Source organism: Mugil cephalus, chromosome 10, assembly GCF_022458985.1.
Source record: "Mugil cephalus isolate CIBA_MC_2020 chromosome 10, CIBA_Mcephalus_1.1, whole genome shotgun sequence".
Taxonomy (NCBI): Eukaryota; Metazoa; Chordata; class Actinopteri; order Mugiliformes; family Mugilidae; genus Mugil; species Mugil cephalus.
Genome location: NC_061779.1, coordinates 4711111 through 4730025, shown reverse-complemented (window position 1 = coordinate 4730025; position 18915 = coordinate 4711111). Strand labels below are relative to the sequence as shown.

At 41.7% G+C, this 18915-nt stretch overlaps 1 protein-coding gene across 1 annotated transcript in view; it reads right to left on the bottom strand.

Annotated features, from left to right (window-relative positions):
* tmtc2b (transmembrane O-mannosyltransferase targeting cadherins 2b) overlaps window positions 1-18915 on the bottom strand; it is a 93281-nt gene that overhangs the window by 24674 nt on the left and 49692 nt on the right. The window contains exons 3-7 of the mRNA XM_047596238.1: window positions 6576-7425; window positions 4339-4453; window positions 3818-3903; window positions 1696-1880; window positions 488-566 (exon numbers count right to left, since the gene is read on the bottom strand). Of these exons, the coding sequence (XP_047452194.1) occupies window positions 488-566; window positions 1696-1880; window positions 3818-3903; window positions 4339-4453; window positions 6576-7425 (1315 nt within the window). The remainder of the gene's footprint in view (window positions 1-487; window positions 567-1695; window positions 1881-3817; window positions 3904-4338; window positions 4454-6575; window positions 7426-18915) is intronic.

The window sequence follows — 18915 nt, the reverse complement described above, 5'->3', positions numbered from 1 at the left end:
CACTGGTGTAACTAATGACAAGACAAGATGGGCAGAAACAGGAAACAGGAAGTAAAACTTAAATCCAACAAGAAAACTGATTTCAAAATAAAACACGAAACACCAGAAAAGCCAAACAAGGTCACATTCAACATTCAACATTCAACACCATGACACTTTTGTTTCAACCTTCATCCATTACGGGGTTGAACTTTTAAAGATTTGGTTAACCACGCTCCACAGTGAGGGCTGATGGAGCTGATGGAGCTGATGGAGCTGCAAGTCTGCGAACACTGTGCCCTCATTGAAAGCTGGTTCAGTTAAGACCGTGCTAATCCAGGAGAATATTTATTTCATCTTAATGGGCCCAAAACAAACAAGTAGAGCAACAATGGGTGGTGTATAGCTTCTAAATACTCCAAAATGATCCAAAACAAGCTGCCGCCTTCAGTTCCACCGAAACAATAGCTTTTATTCACATGGCTCTTAAACAGAAAGCAGCTCTTACCCATCATGTTGTAGAGGCTCTGTGGTGCAAATTGTCTTGGCATTTTCTGTATTGCTTCTTTAAACACGGAGAGGGCCTCCTGTGAATGAAACGAGCAAAAAAAAAAAGAAGAAGAAGAATGATGGGGATGTTTGCATTAGAGAGCAGAGAGACCTCGCAAGAGAAATCGGCTCTGGGGTAACTAGTCATTCCTCCCATGCAGCCGGGGCCCTGACAATATGAATACACAGCGTGGAATTGGGGGTCGCCGGGAGGCTGGTTCATACAGGGGCTGGTCACAAAGGCTCTATCCTCAGTGTCACGGCTATTAAGACGACTAGAGCAGTGTCACTTATTGACTCTGGTATGTATAGTTTGTCGGTCCAGCAATTCACCTCAGAGTCCCTCAGAGTTTAAATGGACTTAAAAAACGACTTTATTGCTGAAGCAAATGTTGCGGTTGGAGGTCAGAGGAAGTGGGCCTTCTCCGTTTCTCCAGCATGCCAACAATTTATAAAGGCCTTTATTGAATCTGCAGCACGGCCACTTTATTCCTGATTGAATCAGCAGCATCGGTGCTTATGTACGATATAAATGTGCAGCATTGGAAAACCGGTTACTTCGGCCAGCGCTGGAGGTCTTTAGAGGCATGAAAGAAAGTGAATTTGTCAGAAACAGCCCGAGGATTATCTGCACAAACACTTCGTCCCCTATGACAGAAGCAATTTTGGAACATGTCCGTATAGGAGTAACTGTTTTCTCAGTTTCCCCAAAAGGGTCCTTGGGCAACTGCCTGCATTTTATCTCAATTCACTATGGTTTCAAATTTATGGGAGGCAAAGTAGCACTCTTTCAACTCCCATGGTGGCATTGGGGGTATTTGTTCAGCAAAAAACGCTTGCAGGGTGTATATAAATGAAAAAAAATGGATTTCTGTACAATGTAACTAAGACGTGTCATAATTTGTAAAAATAAAGTATTCTGAGGGATTGTCTATTTGCTTTCTCAACATATTTACTTTATTTAATTTTACTTACTTTCTCTGCTCATTAAGAAGGCAGTACCCAGGGTCTTAGATTTGGTGCATTTACTTTGATTCTTTAAAACACTGTCAACATTACAATGGAGTTTTTACAACTTTAACAAAACTTATGTCAACGCCGAGGATGCTAATATGATATCAGCCAATACATGATTTCTGAAGCTGAATGCAAGGATTGATTTCCTACCTCCTGGTGTCCCTGCTCGTGGAGAAGCTTGCCCAGGTTGTAGAGGCAGCTGGTGACTGAGCTCTTGTGGGCGTGGGGGTCCTTCAGGTTCTCATCTGGGATATCGGCGCAGGTCAGGAAGGTGCGCTTGGCCTCGTCCATGCGGCCCTGATTCATCTGGATGATCCCCGTGTTCAAGTAGGCCGCTGGTGAGAGAACCAAACAAAACATGGGGTTCAGACTTTGGCATTTGAATCTTGAACACTGGGTTCTCCTCCAATGGCATGTGCTATTGCCTTCTGCAATGCTAATTACACTTACTCTAACTGATGGGTTCTCAATAAAATGATCAAGTAAGGTATATGGCTTTACGTGCAAAAAAAAATATTAAAAAGTATCTTTTCTGACATAACTGGCTGTTGTGAGGCGTCAAATCTACTGGAAATATAATAGAAGAATATTTTTTTGGTTATTATTATTATTATAAGCACAATGAATCAAACATAGATCTATGTCCAGTCATTAACCCTAGATGCTGACCCAAAGCCACAGGGAGAAAAAGCCTCTAAAAACATGAATAATAAAAAAAAAAAAATCATTTTTCCATGAATCTGATCTATCAAGCACACAGTTTTGACATGTGTCCCGTGGGATACTGCGAATTCTTGAGTGGTCAAAGACAACATCTAATGATCAATATGGAGCTGAAGAGTAATTAGTCTCCGTGGACCTCCCTCTCTAAACCGCTTCTTATCAAGTCTGGCCGTGGGAATAAATTAACTTGACGAAGCTCAGATCAATCTGAAAGGCTATCTAGGAGGGTCAAATCATGATGAAGTCAACGATGAATGAGAAATCAAGTTAAATTACTAGAACAAATATTCTTACTTTTTTTTTCTCGTTGGAATTTATCTGAAAAGCTCATGCAACTTTAATTCTCACCCTAAAGGCTCATTTAAAGTACTACGGCGTGATTATTATTAACATTTTGCATTTAATATTAAGCTATTCAAATATTCATTGTTTTATTACAAACATGTCTAACAGAAGGATGGCCATGCGACTGTAAACATAAATATATCTGACCTAAAGATACCTGTATAGTGGTGTGGGTAAAAAAAAAAATAAATAAAATAAAACATATAGGAAAAAAGTCTAATCAACCAAAGACTTTGCGACGCTTTTGACTGTAGCTAGAGCATCAAATTGACGCACCTTACAATCTCATCTGTCAACTCCATGGCCAATAATCCACATTTGTCTCCATTGGCTCTGCAGTGAACAAAATGTTTTCCAGTTTCCTCAGACCTTCTAAACTGACACGCCGCATATGAACAAGTGACACAAATCACTCGTGCTTTATCGCAAAACAAGATAATCCTGCATGCTGAATAGCAGTGACACAATTCCCCGTCGTTAGCTCCCAATTAGGCAGTGAGTAATGGCGCAACCTTGAAAAAGGAGCGTTCTAACCGTCACATTCTCATTCTGGCTTCAAAGCGTCTGCTGCTTAGGGTAATTAATTAACCTTGTTATCAGCTACAACAGATTGGATAATTGCATGCTGAATGGGAATGTTCTAGTCCAACCGTGATCGTGATTAGGTGCATAATTAATGCGCGGAAGATAGGAAGAGACGTGCAGGATTGCCCGTTTGTCTCGTCGTTGACGGATGCCTTGAACAATGGGGAGCTAATCTATTCCATGATCAGGTAAAACGGAGAGGGATTCGTGTTAATCAGGAAGTGAACCTGGTGAAGATGAAAGCGTATGGAAGTTTTCCAGAAAAAGCAGAGGGAAAAAAAACTTATGCCAAGAAGTGGAAACAAAGAAGCATGTGATGCGCTAAAAAAAAAAAAAAAAGAGAAAGATGTAAATGTTGTGTCTATGGGATGAATTATGTAAATTGCCTGAATTCATAATAAATTACATCATCCTTTTGCCTCATCTGCGGACATAACTGGGCCTTGAAAGGCAGTAACACAGCTGCGCTGAATGTTTAATTCTACCGCACTGCCCTTTGCCACCTTTTCCTTTCCCTTCACATAATCACAGACTGTGTTCACTGTTGCCTGGACACAGCACAGCCGCAACCACAAGCACTGGAGATTGTCAATAAAAAAAAAAGAAGAGTTGTACTTACAAGCCAGGGTTGGCCGGCTCCCAATGGCCAGCTTATAGTAGTGGAGTGCCTCTGAGAACTTGTTGCTCTCCTGCAGCAGCAAACCGCTGGAACAGACAAAAGGATGAACAGATGGGTCTGTGACAAGAGTAGAGCTGCCTGCGAGGGAACTCAGAAGTAAAACGTGTTTAAAGTTGGAATTCAATGAGAACGCGAGCAGCTGATAGAACTGAGAGGGAAGTTCTGTAAACCGCAGACATTCGAGCGCACTGTGAGTATTGGCTGATGCTTTTTTGTTTCCCCCTCAGGCTAAAGCGCCATCATTAATAATGCTGTCAGGCAGACGGCGCTCTGGGGAGTAAAAGACAAGACGGCACTTCCTCTGAGAGAACAGCTCTGATCAATGACAAAGCGTAAAGGGAGAACTTGTCCGTTTGTCGATGCGCATACTTAAGACATAGAAACAGCTGCGAGTGCGCAGTGACTTTACACAATGGAAATCAGAGAAAATTACAAGCAATAAGACAAGTAATCTGACTTACAGGTTATACAGCATGTCGGCCATGTTGCTGCGGTAATAGAGGGCGTTCCTGTAAGCCTGCTCCGCCCTCTCCATCTTTCCCTGGCTCTTCAAGACATTTCCAAGGTTGCCCCATGCTGCCAGGTCACAAAAGATCACAAAAGGAAAAGCTAATCAAAAACAAGATGCGAGGCTTCCCCTTATGAATAACAACTTCTTTTTTTCTTTTTCTTTTTTTTCCCCAAGTCTTAACAAGCTGGTGAATTACAGCAGCAGGAGAGAACATTTCTGTGGAAAGTAATAATTTTTCTTTTGTTATTTGCGGCCTCATGCTGTCACGAGTTCGGAGCTTTTTAACCTCTAAAGAGGATGTTGTTCAGCTGCAGCTGGTAGGCTGAGACAGTGTGAGCGCAGAGCTTTCGCGCACTAGGAGAGCTTTGTGCACAAAACCACCAGTCTTTCCTACGCGAACGTGTGTGAAGAGACCACCACGGTGCTATTGAGCCGTTAACAGCGTTTAATGGAACTGAGCGCTGACTGACAGGTGATGTTAAGAGCTTTAGCAGGTCTTTAGATGCTGTGAAATAAATTAATTAGATGGGAAAAATAAAAGTGGAACAGGACGGAATAGTGGGATTCCATGTTTATAATATGTATAATAATTGCCAGGATATTAATATACACCAATCAGGCATAACATTATGACCACCTTAACAATATTGTGTAGGTCCCCCTTGTGACCTGGGGGCCAATGGGTCCTATGGATCCAACAGCAGAACAATGAAGTGTCACGAGATGATCAGTGTTATTTATTTCTACTGTCTGTGGTCATAATGTTATGGCAGATCAGTGTATCATATCATGAACATTGGTTTGATTTATAATCTGTACAAATCTGCTAATAATTATGACTCAAAAGAGTTACATTTCCTAACCAGTCTGTCATCAGATACCAACGAGACTCCATGTGAATCCATGCACAAATAACAACAGAACCTCGAGATATAATTTTTTTTTTTCTTGCATCTACGCGAGTCGTATTAAATCGAGAGATCAAATCCTGGCTCGTGCTGCCTTTGTTGACAACGGTTTGCAGCGCTAAATTATGCACTCTGCCTTTAAGGAATGTAGTTTTCAAACCTCCGGAAATCGTTAGTGTATTAAATCCCACTAGGATACTCAATATAAATAATGACAGGGACAAAAATAAATGAAGCTTCCCACATTCAGACTGTGCGTGCCGTGGTTTAGGATTAAAGAAATGATTTGTGTAGAAACATTTCAAACGAAGCGATGAGCGTGTCTGAAGACGGGGCTCTTCTCAAATCTCATATTAGCTTTATTGGACGTCGAGTCGCGGACATGGCTGCCACCGCGTTGGTCTGATGCCGGGCCAAAACAAACAGCTGTCACGCCTCAGCTCTGTGGCACAATATGAAAGGGAAATTAGTTAACACAACGTGTCCTTCTGCTGCTTTGCGAGGCCCTGACTTGTTTCTCTCCTCAGCAGCTCCGAGGACTTCGCCCTGGCTCCGAGTGGTGACCTTGAATTCTCTTGAATATTTTATCTCCTGTTGAAGGTGCCAATCAGAGATGGGTGACGGTGTCCCGCCAAGTAGGACCAGGTGTCTGGTGTCATTAGACAGAATGCATTCTTGCTTCTTGTGTGCTTGGTTAAGTTCATCTGGTAAAACCTAGTGATGGAAAAGTATATTTCCTACTTCTTAAGTCTTTATTCAAGTCTCTGGTCTCTATTCAAGGTTTCAGTTAACTTAAAATGACAATTGCATTTGCAGTCCAAATACAAATATTGTATTTTATTTCATTATTATAATTTATTTTATTTTATTTTATTTTATTTTATTTTTTACTTTTCATTTTGCTAGTATTTTTTTTATGTGGAACTGAGCTACTATCACGAGGCGATTTTCCTTGGATTTAGCTGTATTTTATTATTCTTTTACCGTTTTATGTACTTCTGGAAGCCTTTCAACACCCCGCAGCACTGTAGCACTTTCCAATTGTGTTTTTATGTATTGTTTTTATGTTTTTATGCATTGATTTTATGTGTTGTTTTATGACTTTTTTGTAAAGCACTTTGGCCACCTTTTGGTTATTGTAAAGGGCTTTACAAATAAAATTGGACTGATTGAATAAAGCCTCAGTCTAACACTAAATAAACTATTAGGTAGTTCAGTGGTATTCAATGCTTGTGCACACTAATGCGCATAAAAGCATCTGAACTGAGCTGAGCCTTACCTTTAGCAGGATTGACGTAAATCCCTGACTTGTACAGCATCTCTTCATTCTGCCAGTCCCGATTCCTCAAAACAGTTTTGACTCCGAAAAGTAAAACCATGATCGCGCTGCAGTACACCAACACTGTCCTGGAGGACTTGCGTCGCAGTCGTATGTAAAGGGACCTCATCCCCACCGCAACCAGCAGGCAATAGCCCATGCTGGGGATGTACAGTACTCTCTCTGCAATCACAAATCCCACATAGAAAAACAGGTTTGTGGCAGGCAGGAAGGGGATAGCCAACAGGCCCAGTGAGAACACCACAACATTTTCAGTGGTGGGCAGTGGAGTCCTGCTCTCGTAGTGCTTGTTGGTACCATTTTGTGAGCTATTAACGTGAACCTGATCTGTGTGAGAGTTGCTCATGAGTTCGTGATTGTTACAGTGGTAACTATGTCCATTACTGTTCCCATTTCTGCCATTGGTGTAATGATGTGCTTTGCCATTGGCGTCCTTAGCCTTGACAGTCTGGTGCGTCCACAGGCCGAACCAAGCCAGCAGCAGCAATCCAAGGTAGAAGGCTGCTGTGTGAAAGTTCCTCACGTCAGCGAGGCTCCTGATCAGTGGCAAGGCGTCCATCGACCAGTCAAAACTGAGCGTGTCCGGGCAGAGGAGGAGCCAGAAGTTTATGGCAGGCAGGTAGAAAAAGGTTAGAGTCCTGGTTAGGAGCGAGGGGGAGTCGGCTGCTGGGTTGTCGGAGTTGGAGAAGTTTGGAGGTTTGTTGCCCATCCAGTAGAAGCGGCAGGCCAGCAGGACGACTCCCCAGGCTGCCAGCAGAAATATATTCCGCAGCAGGTGGATGTTTTTTCTCTGAAGAGACAAAGAAAACACAGAAACGTGGATCAAACAATCAAGCTATTTGATTTTCTCTGTTGCATGTAAACTGGGACAAGGACCGCCATTCAGAAAGTCTAATTTCAAGCGTAGCTTGATTAAGCTGTGTATGTAAACACACTGATTGCTATGGGGTGGAGGTGCCTGATCTGTTCTAGATGAGTGGTACATGTCTAATTAACATCCACATGAATGCCAGATCCAAAAGTTGGTCAACGTTAATCCTTCGTTAGGTTCATTTTCCTCTGCCCATACCAAATTCTAATCCATTGAAGAAATCAGTGCTGTACAGAACTTTGTCTGTTTGGAACACTTTACCTATCACATTTTGATTTGATTGGATTATTTAATGTTACATCAGGACCACAGGAAGAATAGCTATTGCCCAAGGTAGCAGTTAATGGAGATCTGAATAAACTAAACTAAAATTCTCCTGTCAGTGGTTGTGGAAGATCGATGTATACGTTTATTAAAAAAACCTCTGGTTGCTGCGATGTCTCTTGAAACGTGTGAAATAAAAAGAGACATCTGTTTTATCTCTCTTATCTTTTATTATTTTTGACTTAAGCTACCAGGAAAAAAAAAAAAGTCCCATTTATTAAAACCAGAACATTCACACGAGTGAATCTGTTCACTGTTGAACACGACTTTACATCATAACTTTCTGTTCGTACATATTTTTCCCTCAACTTCACAACCGCCAAACAAACTATAAGGACTCCATCCATCATACCATACACTTAATATTAAACACTTTCCCATATGTTGTGTCAAAAAAACTCACCAAATATTTATGGTGTGTTTGGTTGTTTAATACTTTTCTGGCAGAGCACTAACTTGATATATTTCCCTTCAAGCCCATTCCAGTGTCTACATGACCTTTGTTAACGTGCATGTTGGAAATCCAACTCAAGTTTCGCCGTACTGTACTTTTTTTGTGTGCGGATGTGATCTCTCTCCTGGTTAACACGCCAAAGGGCCCGAACATGCTCAGCAAGCACATCTGTGATCATAGACGTCTTACCATGACTGCTTCGGAGGGGGTGCACTATCGATTTCTTCGCCTGTCTATTGTCATTTACAGAGTGTAGTTCCAAATAGAGGCTACGGTAACCTCTGGGTACAGCTGTCGCCTGCTAATGAACAATGCTAATGCAAAGAGCTGCTGCACAACACTTGGGAAATTAGGCCTTAAACACGAGAGACAACACCGTGGAAATGAACTGCAAACAAACAATTAGAACGGTGAGAAGGTGAACACACTATCGCAGACACCAGAGCAACACATCCTCCCGCTGTGAAGCACCGCTATGTTTAGTTAAAAGTAAATGAAATCCTTTTCAGAATAGTTTTTCACCAAGTTCCTGCACCAAAAATATCAAATTAAAGATACATTCTTTAGGAGCAGAGTGTTGATATACAATACTCATCAGATCTTTGGAATATATCCCAAGTGTGAGGCAAAATAACACTTGCTTAAGGTCAGCTCTGTCAAAAGCTTCAAGTGAGACCTGATAACAACCCACAGTTATTCACATATTCCTGAGGATATATGTCAACGCTGAAGAAGTTGTCCAGTTGCTTGGCAACAAAAGGTCAACGTTTCAATCCGGAACACCGTCCCTCATTAATCTGAGCAACATGGAAAACCCGGGGAGGAGAAGTGGGCTGAAGACAAGACAGAATATATAGAAAACTTACTGGTGTTAGATGCCAACACTGAAAGAATACAAAATCAAAGTGTTGTGCAAGGACCTGGTGCAGGAACCACATCTGTCAGTCAGCCTTAATGAAGCAACTTCGGCTTTTATGTCGGAAAGTTCAACATAAAAAATAAAAAAAATACCACAGCGAAGGATCTCGTGTGCAGATACGCAGAGCCTTCACCTCTCCAGAAATACGCGCCACGGCGACGTACAGCAACGGACTGTGATTGGTCTGCTTGGTACAGGGTTCCTACACATTTGAAATTCATTTCACCCATTCAGACATTTGGACGGATGAGGTCGTTAAATCATTAATCATTTCTGTGCTTATCTGTAACGGTGGAGCTGATTTGAACGCAGACAGGTTTTCGTTGGTTTTTCTTTTCTTCGTTTGGGATCGAATAAATAAATAGATTTTTTTACGATCAATTCAGAACTTGCAAATAAAGTTGTAAAAAGGTGAAAATGTCCTCTGACATGCAGTGAAGTGAAGTGGAAAGTAGCAGAGATATAACAGCAAATTTGAGTAAAACAGAGTTTGCAGCTTTTTTTTTCACAAAAGCATTTAAAGAACACACTTTTATTTGCTAGTACTGAATATTGCAGCCATCAAACATATGCATGTTAGTCATAAAAACCTTGGCAAGTCATGGACCAAAGTTGCTACTCACTTTCCAAGTTACAGGTTCCATTTGAATTTTCCCCTGTCAGGAACTAATTTATTTCCTTTATTCTGACATTGACATGAATGCATGACGAATTCTCTAATCAAATACTCTGCAAGAAAAAAATCTAATTCTTGAGCTGTCTTTATCAAGTTTCACCTACAGTATAACCACTGTTTTGGCGATGCGTTCAGAAATAATATGCTCCTTGAATTTTCAAGGAGCACTACAGAGACACTAAAGAGTTTGGGGAGGCGGCAGAGACCATCCACTGCTGGGGTTGCTCTCTGAGAACGTGAGGCTTTCATAATCATCGTTCTCCACTACATCCCACATTTAAAAGCTGTCATCTGAACTCCTCGTGAACTCTCTGTAAGGACGGACGGATGCACCGAGATTATGTTTCTCAAATTGAAACAGGATTCAATCTGCACTTTAAGTCCAGCACCGCTAACGGTCCTGTGAGCTGAATCTCTACAAAGTGATGAAAGGGACCGAATTGCTCTGCACGGCCCACGGACTGTACTTCGCAGAAAGAGCTCTGCTGAGCGGCGCTAATACATCTCAATTGCTGCTTCAGGCAGATTAAACTGAGATTGACGAGGATCTTCAACAGGCTCTCAAGGTGACTCTCTGGCGTATGAGCACCAGCTTATAAGACCTCACTCTTAACTTAAAGCACTCTGCATGAGGGACTGGAAGAATAGCTTTGTCTATTTTTGGAGAAAGCAGATCATTCAAAGCTGGGTGTTACACGGATGTGGCACAGCGCCAGGTTCGCATCCTGATCTCCTCGGAGGTAGCTCCTGCGACGTTTATGACTGATTTAAGTCGTACCTTTGATACCGAAAATGCTTTTTTTTCCCCGCTGCGATGAGAACATCGTCGGGCAGCGAGTTGGCACGCGTGCTCTTATTTGTGTGCGTGTTCTGCCGCTTGGCGATCTCCTGGAACCGCTCCGAAACACACTCGTTTGTACCTGGCACCGTGACAAACAGATATGTCATCTTGACTCTTCCCAGACTCAGCACATGCTCAGACACCGCCACCTTAACCACATCCATATGTCAGCGCTGCGGACTGAGCCAGCGCTTAATTTACATTCTTGTGCTGCACTTGCACATTGAAATTTCCCGTCTTGTGTGCAGGGGCATAAAGTCTTTTATGAAAATATAAAACAATCCCATGATTGTACTTTAGTCCACATTTGTAACCCCCGGGGATCCTGAATGATGTGACTTGCAAGCAAACAGATAATGCTCCAGAGCATCATTCTGGGGAACATACTGCAGAGGGACAACTATGTCCATTATCTCTCAAACAAACAAACAAACGTGTGCATCCACCATAATATGCCTTTAGGTTAAAATGCCCACCATTTAAAAGCATAGGTTCAATTACCAGCCGGGCAACTGCTCCCCTGGTGCTGTAGCTCTATTATGCAGGAAAACCAAGGCGTTCCAGCTTTGTGTCTTTTGTCAATAATCCAGTTTAGTCTTAAATAAATGGTTCACCCCAACCCCACAGGAGGCATGAGGGCAGTGTTTTTTGTGTTTTTTTTCCCCCTTTCTTCTCTTTTGTGTTCCAGGCGCAATCAGTTCAGAACCGAAACAATTTAGGCTTTATAAGGCAGGCGTGTGAATAAAATATCCTTGGAGATGAAATGCAAAACAGGCCAATTATGAAGTCCCTTTCAGTGCCAGCGCCTGCCTTTTCGCCTTTACAGTTTGATTAGGTTCATTTGAATGAGAAGAATGAGAAAACTCAATCTAAAAATGTTTTTAACAGCCCCCTGAAAAAATAATAATAATAATTAGTGGGAGGAAAGTGTTGCATTCTCTGGGTTACCCACGGAGATTTTACATAATCGGCTGATGGGCACCAAATTTTTTCCCTCAACAGCATTTTAAGAAGAACCCATCAAACGACACAATCTAACTAGCCCATCAAGCTGCCGTGACTGGCTCACACTCCGGCGAGCATCACAGAGACAATCCCGTGAAAGAAGTGGCATGTCTGACCTATCCCCTCCCCTACATCGTTACTGAGATCAATTGTCTGCAGAGGGCCTTTCATCAAGATCCTGCCCCACACTGATAGACTTGTAATGGAAGTGAAAATGAGCTCAGGGTACCAATCAGAGAGCATTACCACCATCAAAGCCTTCATCCACGGAAACACACGCGCACACACTCGCACAAAGCACACATTTGGTAAGAGTTCCTTTAAAGTCTGCATAAATCTTTCCACAGGTTTGACGGATGGATATACAGTACGCTCTGTGTGTCCTTGCTGCTGGATCAACTAATCAAGCTTGTGGCCGATGAACCGCAAATTCACCATCTATCTTTTCTGCTTCTTATCAGCTGCAGCTGTTGTGAGCCCCCTCCACCCGGGGCAGTAAAGAACCCTTGGGTGTAAAACCTGATTGTTAGCAAGAAAAAAACAAGATAAGAAGTCTAACTATTCACCTCCTAACAACCAGTTATGGATGACCAACAGCTGGGTCACGATAACAAAAACGTTGCACAGACTGTTTTTTTTTTTTTTTTTTGTATTTCCAGATTGTATCTAAATTGATTTTAGAAAGCCATAAGATTAAAACCCCATTCAGACATGGAATGCAATTCCAATCTGATCCGAACTGGATTTTTACAATGCATCTTGTTGTATTTGCTTTGCCGTTGAAACTAAATTTATTACATTTTACAGTCTTTTGGGTGAATCTCCAGAGGTGGAGTTATGGAGATGCACAGCAGAGTCCATGCTACTGTTGGCAACAATCTGAGGTCAGATGCCTAAATAATCTGTCTAATGGCTTCTATTGTCAAAAGTGCAACTATGTGTTTATGGACATTTATTTCTTTACCACAACAACCAATGGAGATGGGCTAGTATGGATGCATGAATCTGGTTGGATAACTTGCAATTAACAGTGCAAACCCTGTGCAGAAAAAAATGATTTGAAGTCTAAAAGTCTAAAAAGCCACAATGTAATCAAGATCTCATAGTGTAAGCCAGCGTTTTTCAGACCAATGACCCCAAACTGAGGGAGAGATTAAGTAGGGACCCCCTACCTACTACATGTCTTCTATATATAATTCAGCCTAGTGCTATTTATAAATATAAAATATTATTATCCTTTTGCATTCAATATTAACCTATTCAAATAATGCACAGGTACAAATATTCATTATTTTTCAAACAACAGTAGGGTGGCTGTGCATAAACATAGCTAATGTTAGCGGCTGCACTGTTAGCGTCTCCTCTGCTAATTCTGCAGTGAGCCTCTGGGATATCCCTGGGGACCGAATAGGTTCTCGGCCAATTCCGGGGCACGTGACAAAGTCAGCATATAATATGCGGCCCCGGGATTAGCTCAGTATGGATAGGGGCCAGTTCAACTGTGTACAGGAGGCTTAGATTGACAGGTCTCACCTAGTATGACACCGTGTGTGAAGGTGTGATGTTGCAACAGCTCCTGTATCGCTGAATGAGTGAAGTGCTGACGTCTTCTTCCTCCATTTATTCCTTTACCAAAATGTGTTGGGTTCATGTTAATGTGTATCTGAAGAAATTTAAGTTTGTGGGGTAAATCAAATATATATATATACAAAAAAATGTCTAATCAACCAAAGTAGACCTATGGTGTAAACTGTAAAACTACATTTTATTTTGCAGATACAATATATATTTAAGGAAATAAGGGTAGTGAACACAAGAAGATCCAAAGCATCTCTGAACTAATGCAATTAAGCTGCAGATCATTTCCAACCGCATGCAATGATTGATCATTCCTAGAAACACTAAACCTACACGGATGCCGTCACGACTTCATAGCCCCTCTATAAATGACTGCATGTGCGGCTTTTGCGGCAACGCTTCATTTGCTTGACTTAAAGTCAAGTGAACTGCTGCAGAACCACACGGTGCGAGGGGGGTCAAACCTTACAGTGGACCTTACTCGAACTGCTCATGATCAAAGCTTTTAACCCGCATGAACCCATCAGGAAAAACCTCCAGAGTCAGCTGGTCTGGCTGGCAGATTGACAGAGCCCAAAGACTGGAGAGGATCCATTTAAAAAAAACAAAACAGCAAAGCTCTGGAATTAAGTCTGTGATGAGCTGGAATTTGTTGACGAAAAAAAAATCTCTATCTCACTTCAAATGTACTAATAATCTAAACATGAAAAGAGCATTTTCACTTTTAAGTACTGAACAACTGTCTACCAGCAAATGTGGGAAAAAGCAAAAAATTATGTGATCTTCTCAGCAAGGATATTTCCGACCAAGACGTTGTAAAACAAGCCAAATTATGCTGTCTGGGTCAGCTTTTATTAACCATAATCACTGAACCAACACAGGATCCATTTCTTTAAAAACCTTCATTCAGCATTCCAGACCGCCTCGCTCTTTAAACACACTTGCATTTAAAATGTCCGACTCGCGCCACGAATTGTCTTCATTTCATGCTGAAGCCAGAGGACCCTGCTCGCTTTCGGGGTCAGAAAAGGTTCCCTTCTCCCCCAGCGATAATCAGAGAACATTCACTCTGTCATCAGTCGCAATCAGGCATCTATAGATCTCTTAATAGCACAGGAATGATGCATCTCATTCAGTGCAGCCTCTCAGAGGGCTTCTTGAGGGGATGACATGTGAACGCACGGTTGACATTTGAGGGAGTGTTACAGGGGGACAAATGGAAGATAAAGGATGGCGTGAGAAAAGCAGCACATCATTAATGAAAATCCTCCACTTCGCCAAACTGCCAGTGGTTACTGAAAGAATCTGCAGAAGACATTTTCGCTAGCTAGTCCGAAAGTCGCTTGAGTTCACCGCTTCCGAGTTCAACCGGTGCAACAGCTCGACCCATTGACACACATCGCAATTCATCAAGTAAAAAGCACATCGAGTGAAACGAGCCGAAATCCATCTCCATTAGAGCTCGCAGCAAATTATTCAAGTCGTATTGTGAAAAGGCGAAAGGGTCAGGAAGACATAATGACAACGGAAAACAAAACTCAAAGGCAAACCCTTAGTGTTTCCGAGAAGATATTCATTGAGTGAAACCACAGCAATTGTTTAAAAAATAAACTGACGTCTTTCGTTTCCCATATTTATTTGGACTGCGATGGCCAACGATACTGTGTGACCGCCGCTTGCAAATTTGCTGTGACAAGACAAGACGCCGATTCAAGCTCTAAGGAGGAAGGGGGACATGAATTTATTTTTCTTGGAGCTATCTTGTGCTCCACGTACAGCTCTCCAGGAATAAATAGAAAAGAGATGCATTGTTTCCGAGGCATGTTGTGTCCAAACCAGATTTGTCCTGTGCACGCATGGATTCCAAGTCATTACTATGCATTTGGGAGATCAAAGCACATCGCACTGCGATGTTTAGAGAGGCGGTAATCTCCTACAGTGCATGAATGACACAAAGCCAGAGCTGGTGTCCAATGCTAAGCAGATTGACTTTCAGAAGCATGTCAGATGCTGGATGTAGAAAAAAAAAAAAAGCTCCCAATGCATTTTTTATTTCTTCCCTGAACCACTTCTTGAAAACAGCTCTCTGGTGCCACGTGGTGCAGCCGGCCGCCGCATCTCAGCGACAGTGCGCCATTTGTTGCTGTTTATATTGGCTAGTAACAGTAACGAGCATGAGAGGAGCCTGCGGGTGTGAGATGATGATGAGCAGACGCAAGCGTCAAGTGGTTAAGGTCAAGATTCAGTCCGAGCTGAACCGTCACGTCACCGCTTTTTGCCGGTGGATGAGGGAACGGGTGACTGGTACTTAAATGCTTCTAAACAGAAAAACAGAAAAAAAAGAAAAGAAAAGCAATCTGAAGGTAGTATAAGACGTGTCATCGATCACCAAATTCTGCAACTCTCATCGGTTTTATAGAACTGACAAATACGTAAACATATACATCGAATTATGAATCAGTCCTTAAAATAAACCTGAAAACTGAAAGCTGTCACATTATATAATTTGATTAATACCCACATTTAGTTTTGATGTTATTTTAGGTGCACTTAGTAGCTTATTGATTATTCTGTCATGTTTCCCTTCCCTGTGATTTTTTAATTAAATTTTATGGGTTAGGGTCAAAAAAACAAAAAAACAACCTGGACTTGAGCCACCAGAACTGGCACAAACTGTGCAGTCTTCTGTCATTTTCACACTTTGCAAATTCGAGCCGCAGGCCAGATCTGACCCTCAGATCTGACCCTCTTTTGGCCCACGGGCTGCATGTTTGACACCTGTGACCTAGGTCATAAGGTGGGACCAAACGGCTAGAGACAAAAATACCAGATATAGCTGATGCAGGTTTCATGACAGTTTGATAATTAATATACATAAAGCTGTTAGTGACAGCGGTAGTTCTATTAAATGTGAGCTATAATGACTTAATACTGGAGGTATCATAGGCAGGTTGGAGGATGACGCATCCAGTTATGAGTGGATAGCTGCAGGCCAGTTTAGCTGTCCCAAAAGCCAATGAAAAACTTTCCATTGGGATTCGCAGGATGTAACATCATCATGATGTTATTTCAGAATCACAGGAGCCATCTAAGCACAGTAGAACTGCTCTGTATTTGAACTTTTAAAAGACAAAAGACAAAGATGGCCACTGAAAGAAGGAGCTCTAGAGAGATTAAAAAAACAACAGATAAAACAAAAATTCATAGCTATAGAGTTATATAACTCAAATCTATGGTGCTGTACCCTGAGGTTATTGAATCTGGACATTGAGCAAAGATGTGCATTTTTACAATAACCTATTACTCATGTCTAAACTGGATTTGTACTAGATTTGCACTGTACTGTAGATCAGGGGTGGAGGGATTAAGTAGGGACTCCCCTGCCTACTATATGTGTTCTATATTAAACTCGGCCTTGTGCTATTTATAAATATACATTATTATTATCATCTTGCATTCAATATTAAGCTATTCAAATAATAAAAAGGTTAAATTTTTTTTTTTTATTTCAAACATGTGCAACGGTGGCCATGCAACCTCCATTTATCCCTTTACTAAAATATGTTCATATTCATGTTAATGTGTATTTCAATTCATTTAAAATAGTGTATATATATTCCATTACATTTTGATTTAGATATTTTTTTTGTCTCTATACTGTTTCTTTTTATCTTTTAAATGCTGTTTTATTACATTTATACTGAGCATTGTGCAGAGCTGTACACCAAATCATATTGCACCATACTGTGTTTTGCAATGATGCTTTATTCTATTCTTTTTTTGCATTTTGTCCACGTATTAAGTCACATTTACTTCCGTCAAACTTCATCTCCTGCAGAGTTAAACTTGTATAAGTGTTACAGCAGCAGTTATCAGTCATATTATGTGTCCTGAAGAGAATTTAACTTGTCGTTTGTCACACAAACGATCGAGTCTCAAGACTTCCTTCTCCGGATCCTATTGTTGAGAACGATTCCCTCCACAGTCTGCAGCCATGTTTACAGCTAGTCCATCGTCTCGTGTGGCTTCGCTTTTACTGCCGCGATAATCATTCCAGTGTGTCGCGGAGGAGAAATTAGAACTGGGCGTGGGCCGGAGTTCATTTAGTTCACGTGGTTGACTGAATGTTTAAGAACAAAAACTGCAACTCAGCAGCTAAATGAGAAAGAATGGAAAACAATTAGAGAGTACTGTAAGAGCAGAAACGAGGGGAAAACGGCCCGAGAGCGCAAGTTAAGCACGGCCTGCAATCTCCACGGGCTCAATCACAAAGGGTACTGGAGTTGTGTAAATTGTAGGAGAGCTCTCTGGCTACTCATGAATCAGCGCGTTTAAATGCTAGTTAAACACATCAGCAGAGAGAGCGTGAGTAGAGTGACACTCAGTGTTTACATGCACAGCTTAATTGAGCTAAATAACCCCCCAATAGAAAAGACACCTTGGTGGCAGCAGCCAACTTGGACAGATGGCAAAATGAAAGGACGTTCACAGAAGAAAGACATACGAGTAGCTAGCTAGAGAAGCACACTGCACTCAGAGTCTGCCTTAATAGTTAATATCAGTGCTAAATGTACTCCTGTTTAACTCACATTGAGCTGGGATTGGGAAAAAATTGTGTGGCGTTGTGTTTTTTTGGGGGGACTAGTGCCAGTCAGTTCATGTCTGAATTTGTGTGTGTTTTCACTTCAGGATAGATACGCATTTAAATATGAACTAACCATGAATATAAATAGAAATATGTAATGTGCACAGTGGCCCAGAGAGGAATCTCCACGACTGACTGATGTCCTGAATTTATTATGCACCAGCTTTTTATCCCTGGCCTGTGTAATCTAAAATAGAGCATCCAGCGGCTGATGGCTCATAGGCAGTGACAGGCCATCTGACAGAAGTACCTCACCGCCCCCTGAAAATATCTACAAGTGTGTGAGAGTCCCTCGGCTGTCCCATCCATTACTATCCCCCGCACTCCTCTTTTTAACACATTTTTTCCTTCCATTTCTTTTGCACATGCCCTCTCCAGTCCTCATCCCTCCTGAGCCAGGAACACCCATGCGATGATAGAACCTCTGCTGGAAAATGGAGCTCTTTTATGGCCTATTTGGCTGGACCACTTCAGCTCCGTCGGATCATTACAGGACACGATGACATGAAGCAGGAGGGGGAGGATTTCCAATAGGCTTTAATTTGTTTCCTTTTATTTTTCTTATTCGTACACTGTGGCGGAGTGCCATATTTATGCATCTGAATGATTTTATTTTTTTTCGTCTCCATCTGGAGAGCAGACCACGCTTGTTTTGATCAGGGCTCCTAAAAGCTGGATTTACTGTACAAAGCAAACAAACGATGAACTTGAGAAGATTTCCCCAGAGTGCCGTAAACTTGTCATAACACTTTGAAGCAATATGGATTTTTTTTTTGTTGTTTTCGACTTTCTGTTGAGATTTACATCAAAATAAAACGCGTGTCATCAGCACTGGTGGCCATCTTAAGTTTCACCAAAGTAAAACTAGATAATTCGAGGAGGGAAACAAAGGAGAAAACGCAACTCGAGGCCTTTCCAGAGTCCTTTCATGCAGCTATAGAAGCTGGAAGTCTCAAGTAATGCAGTT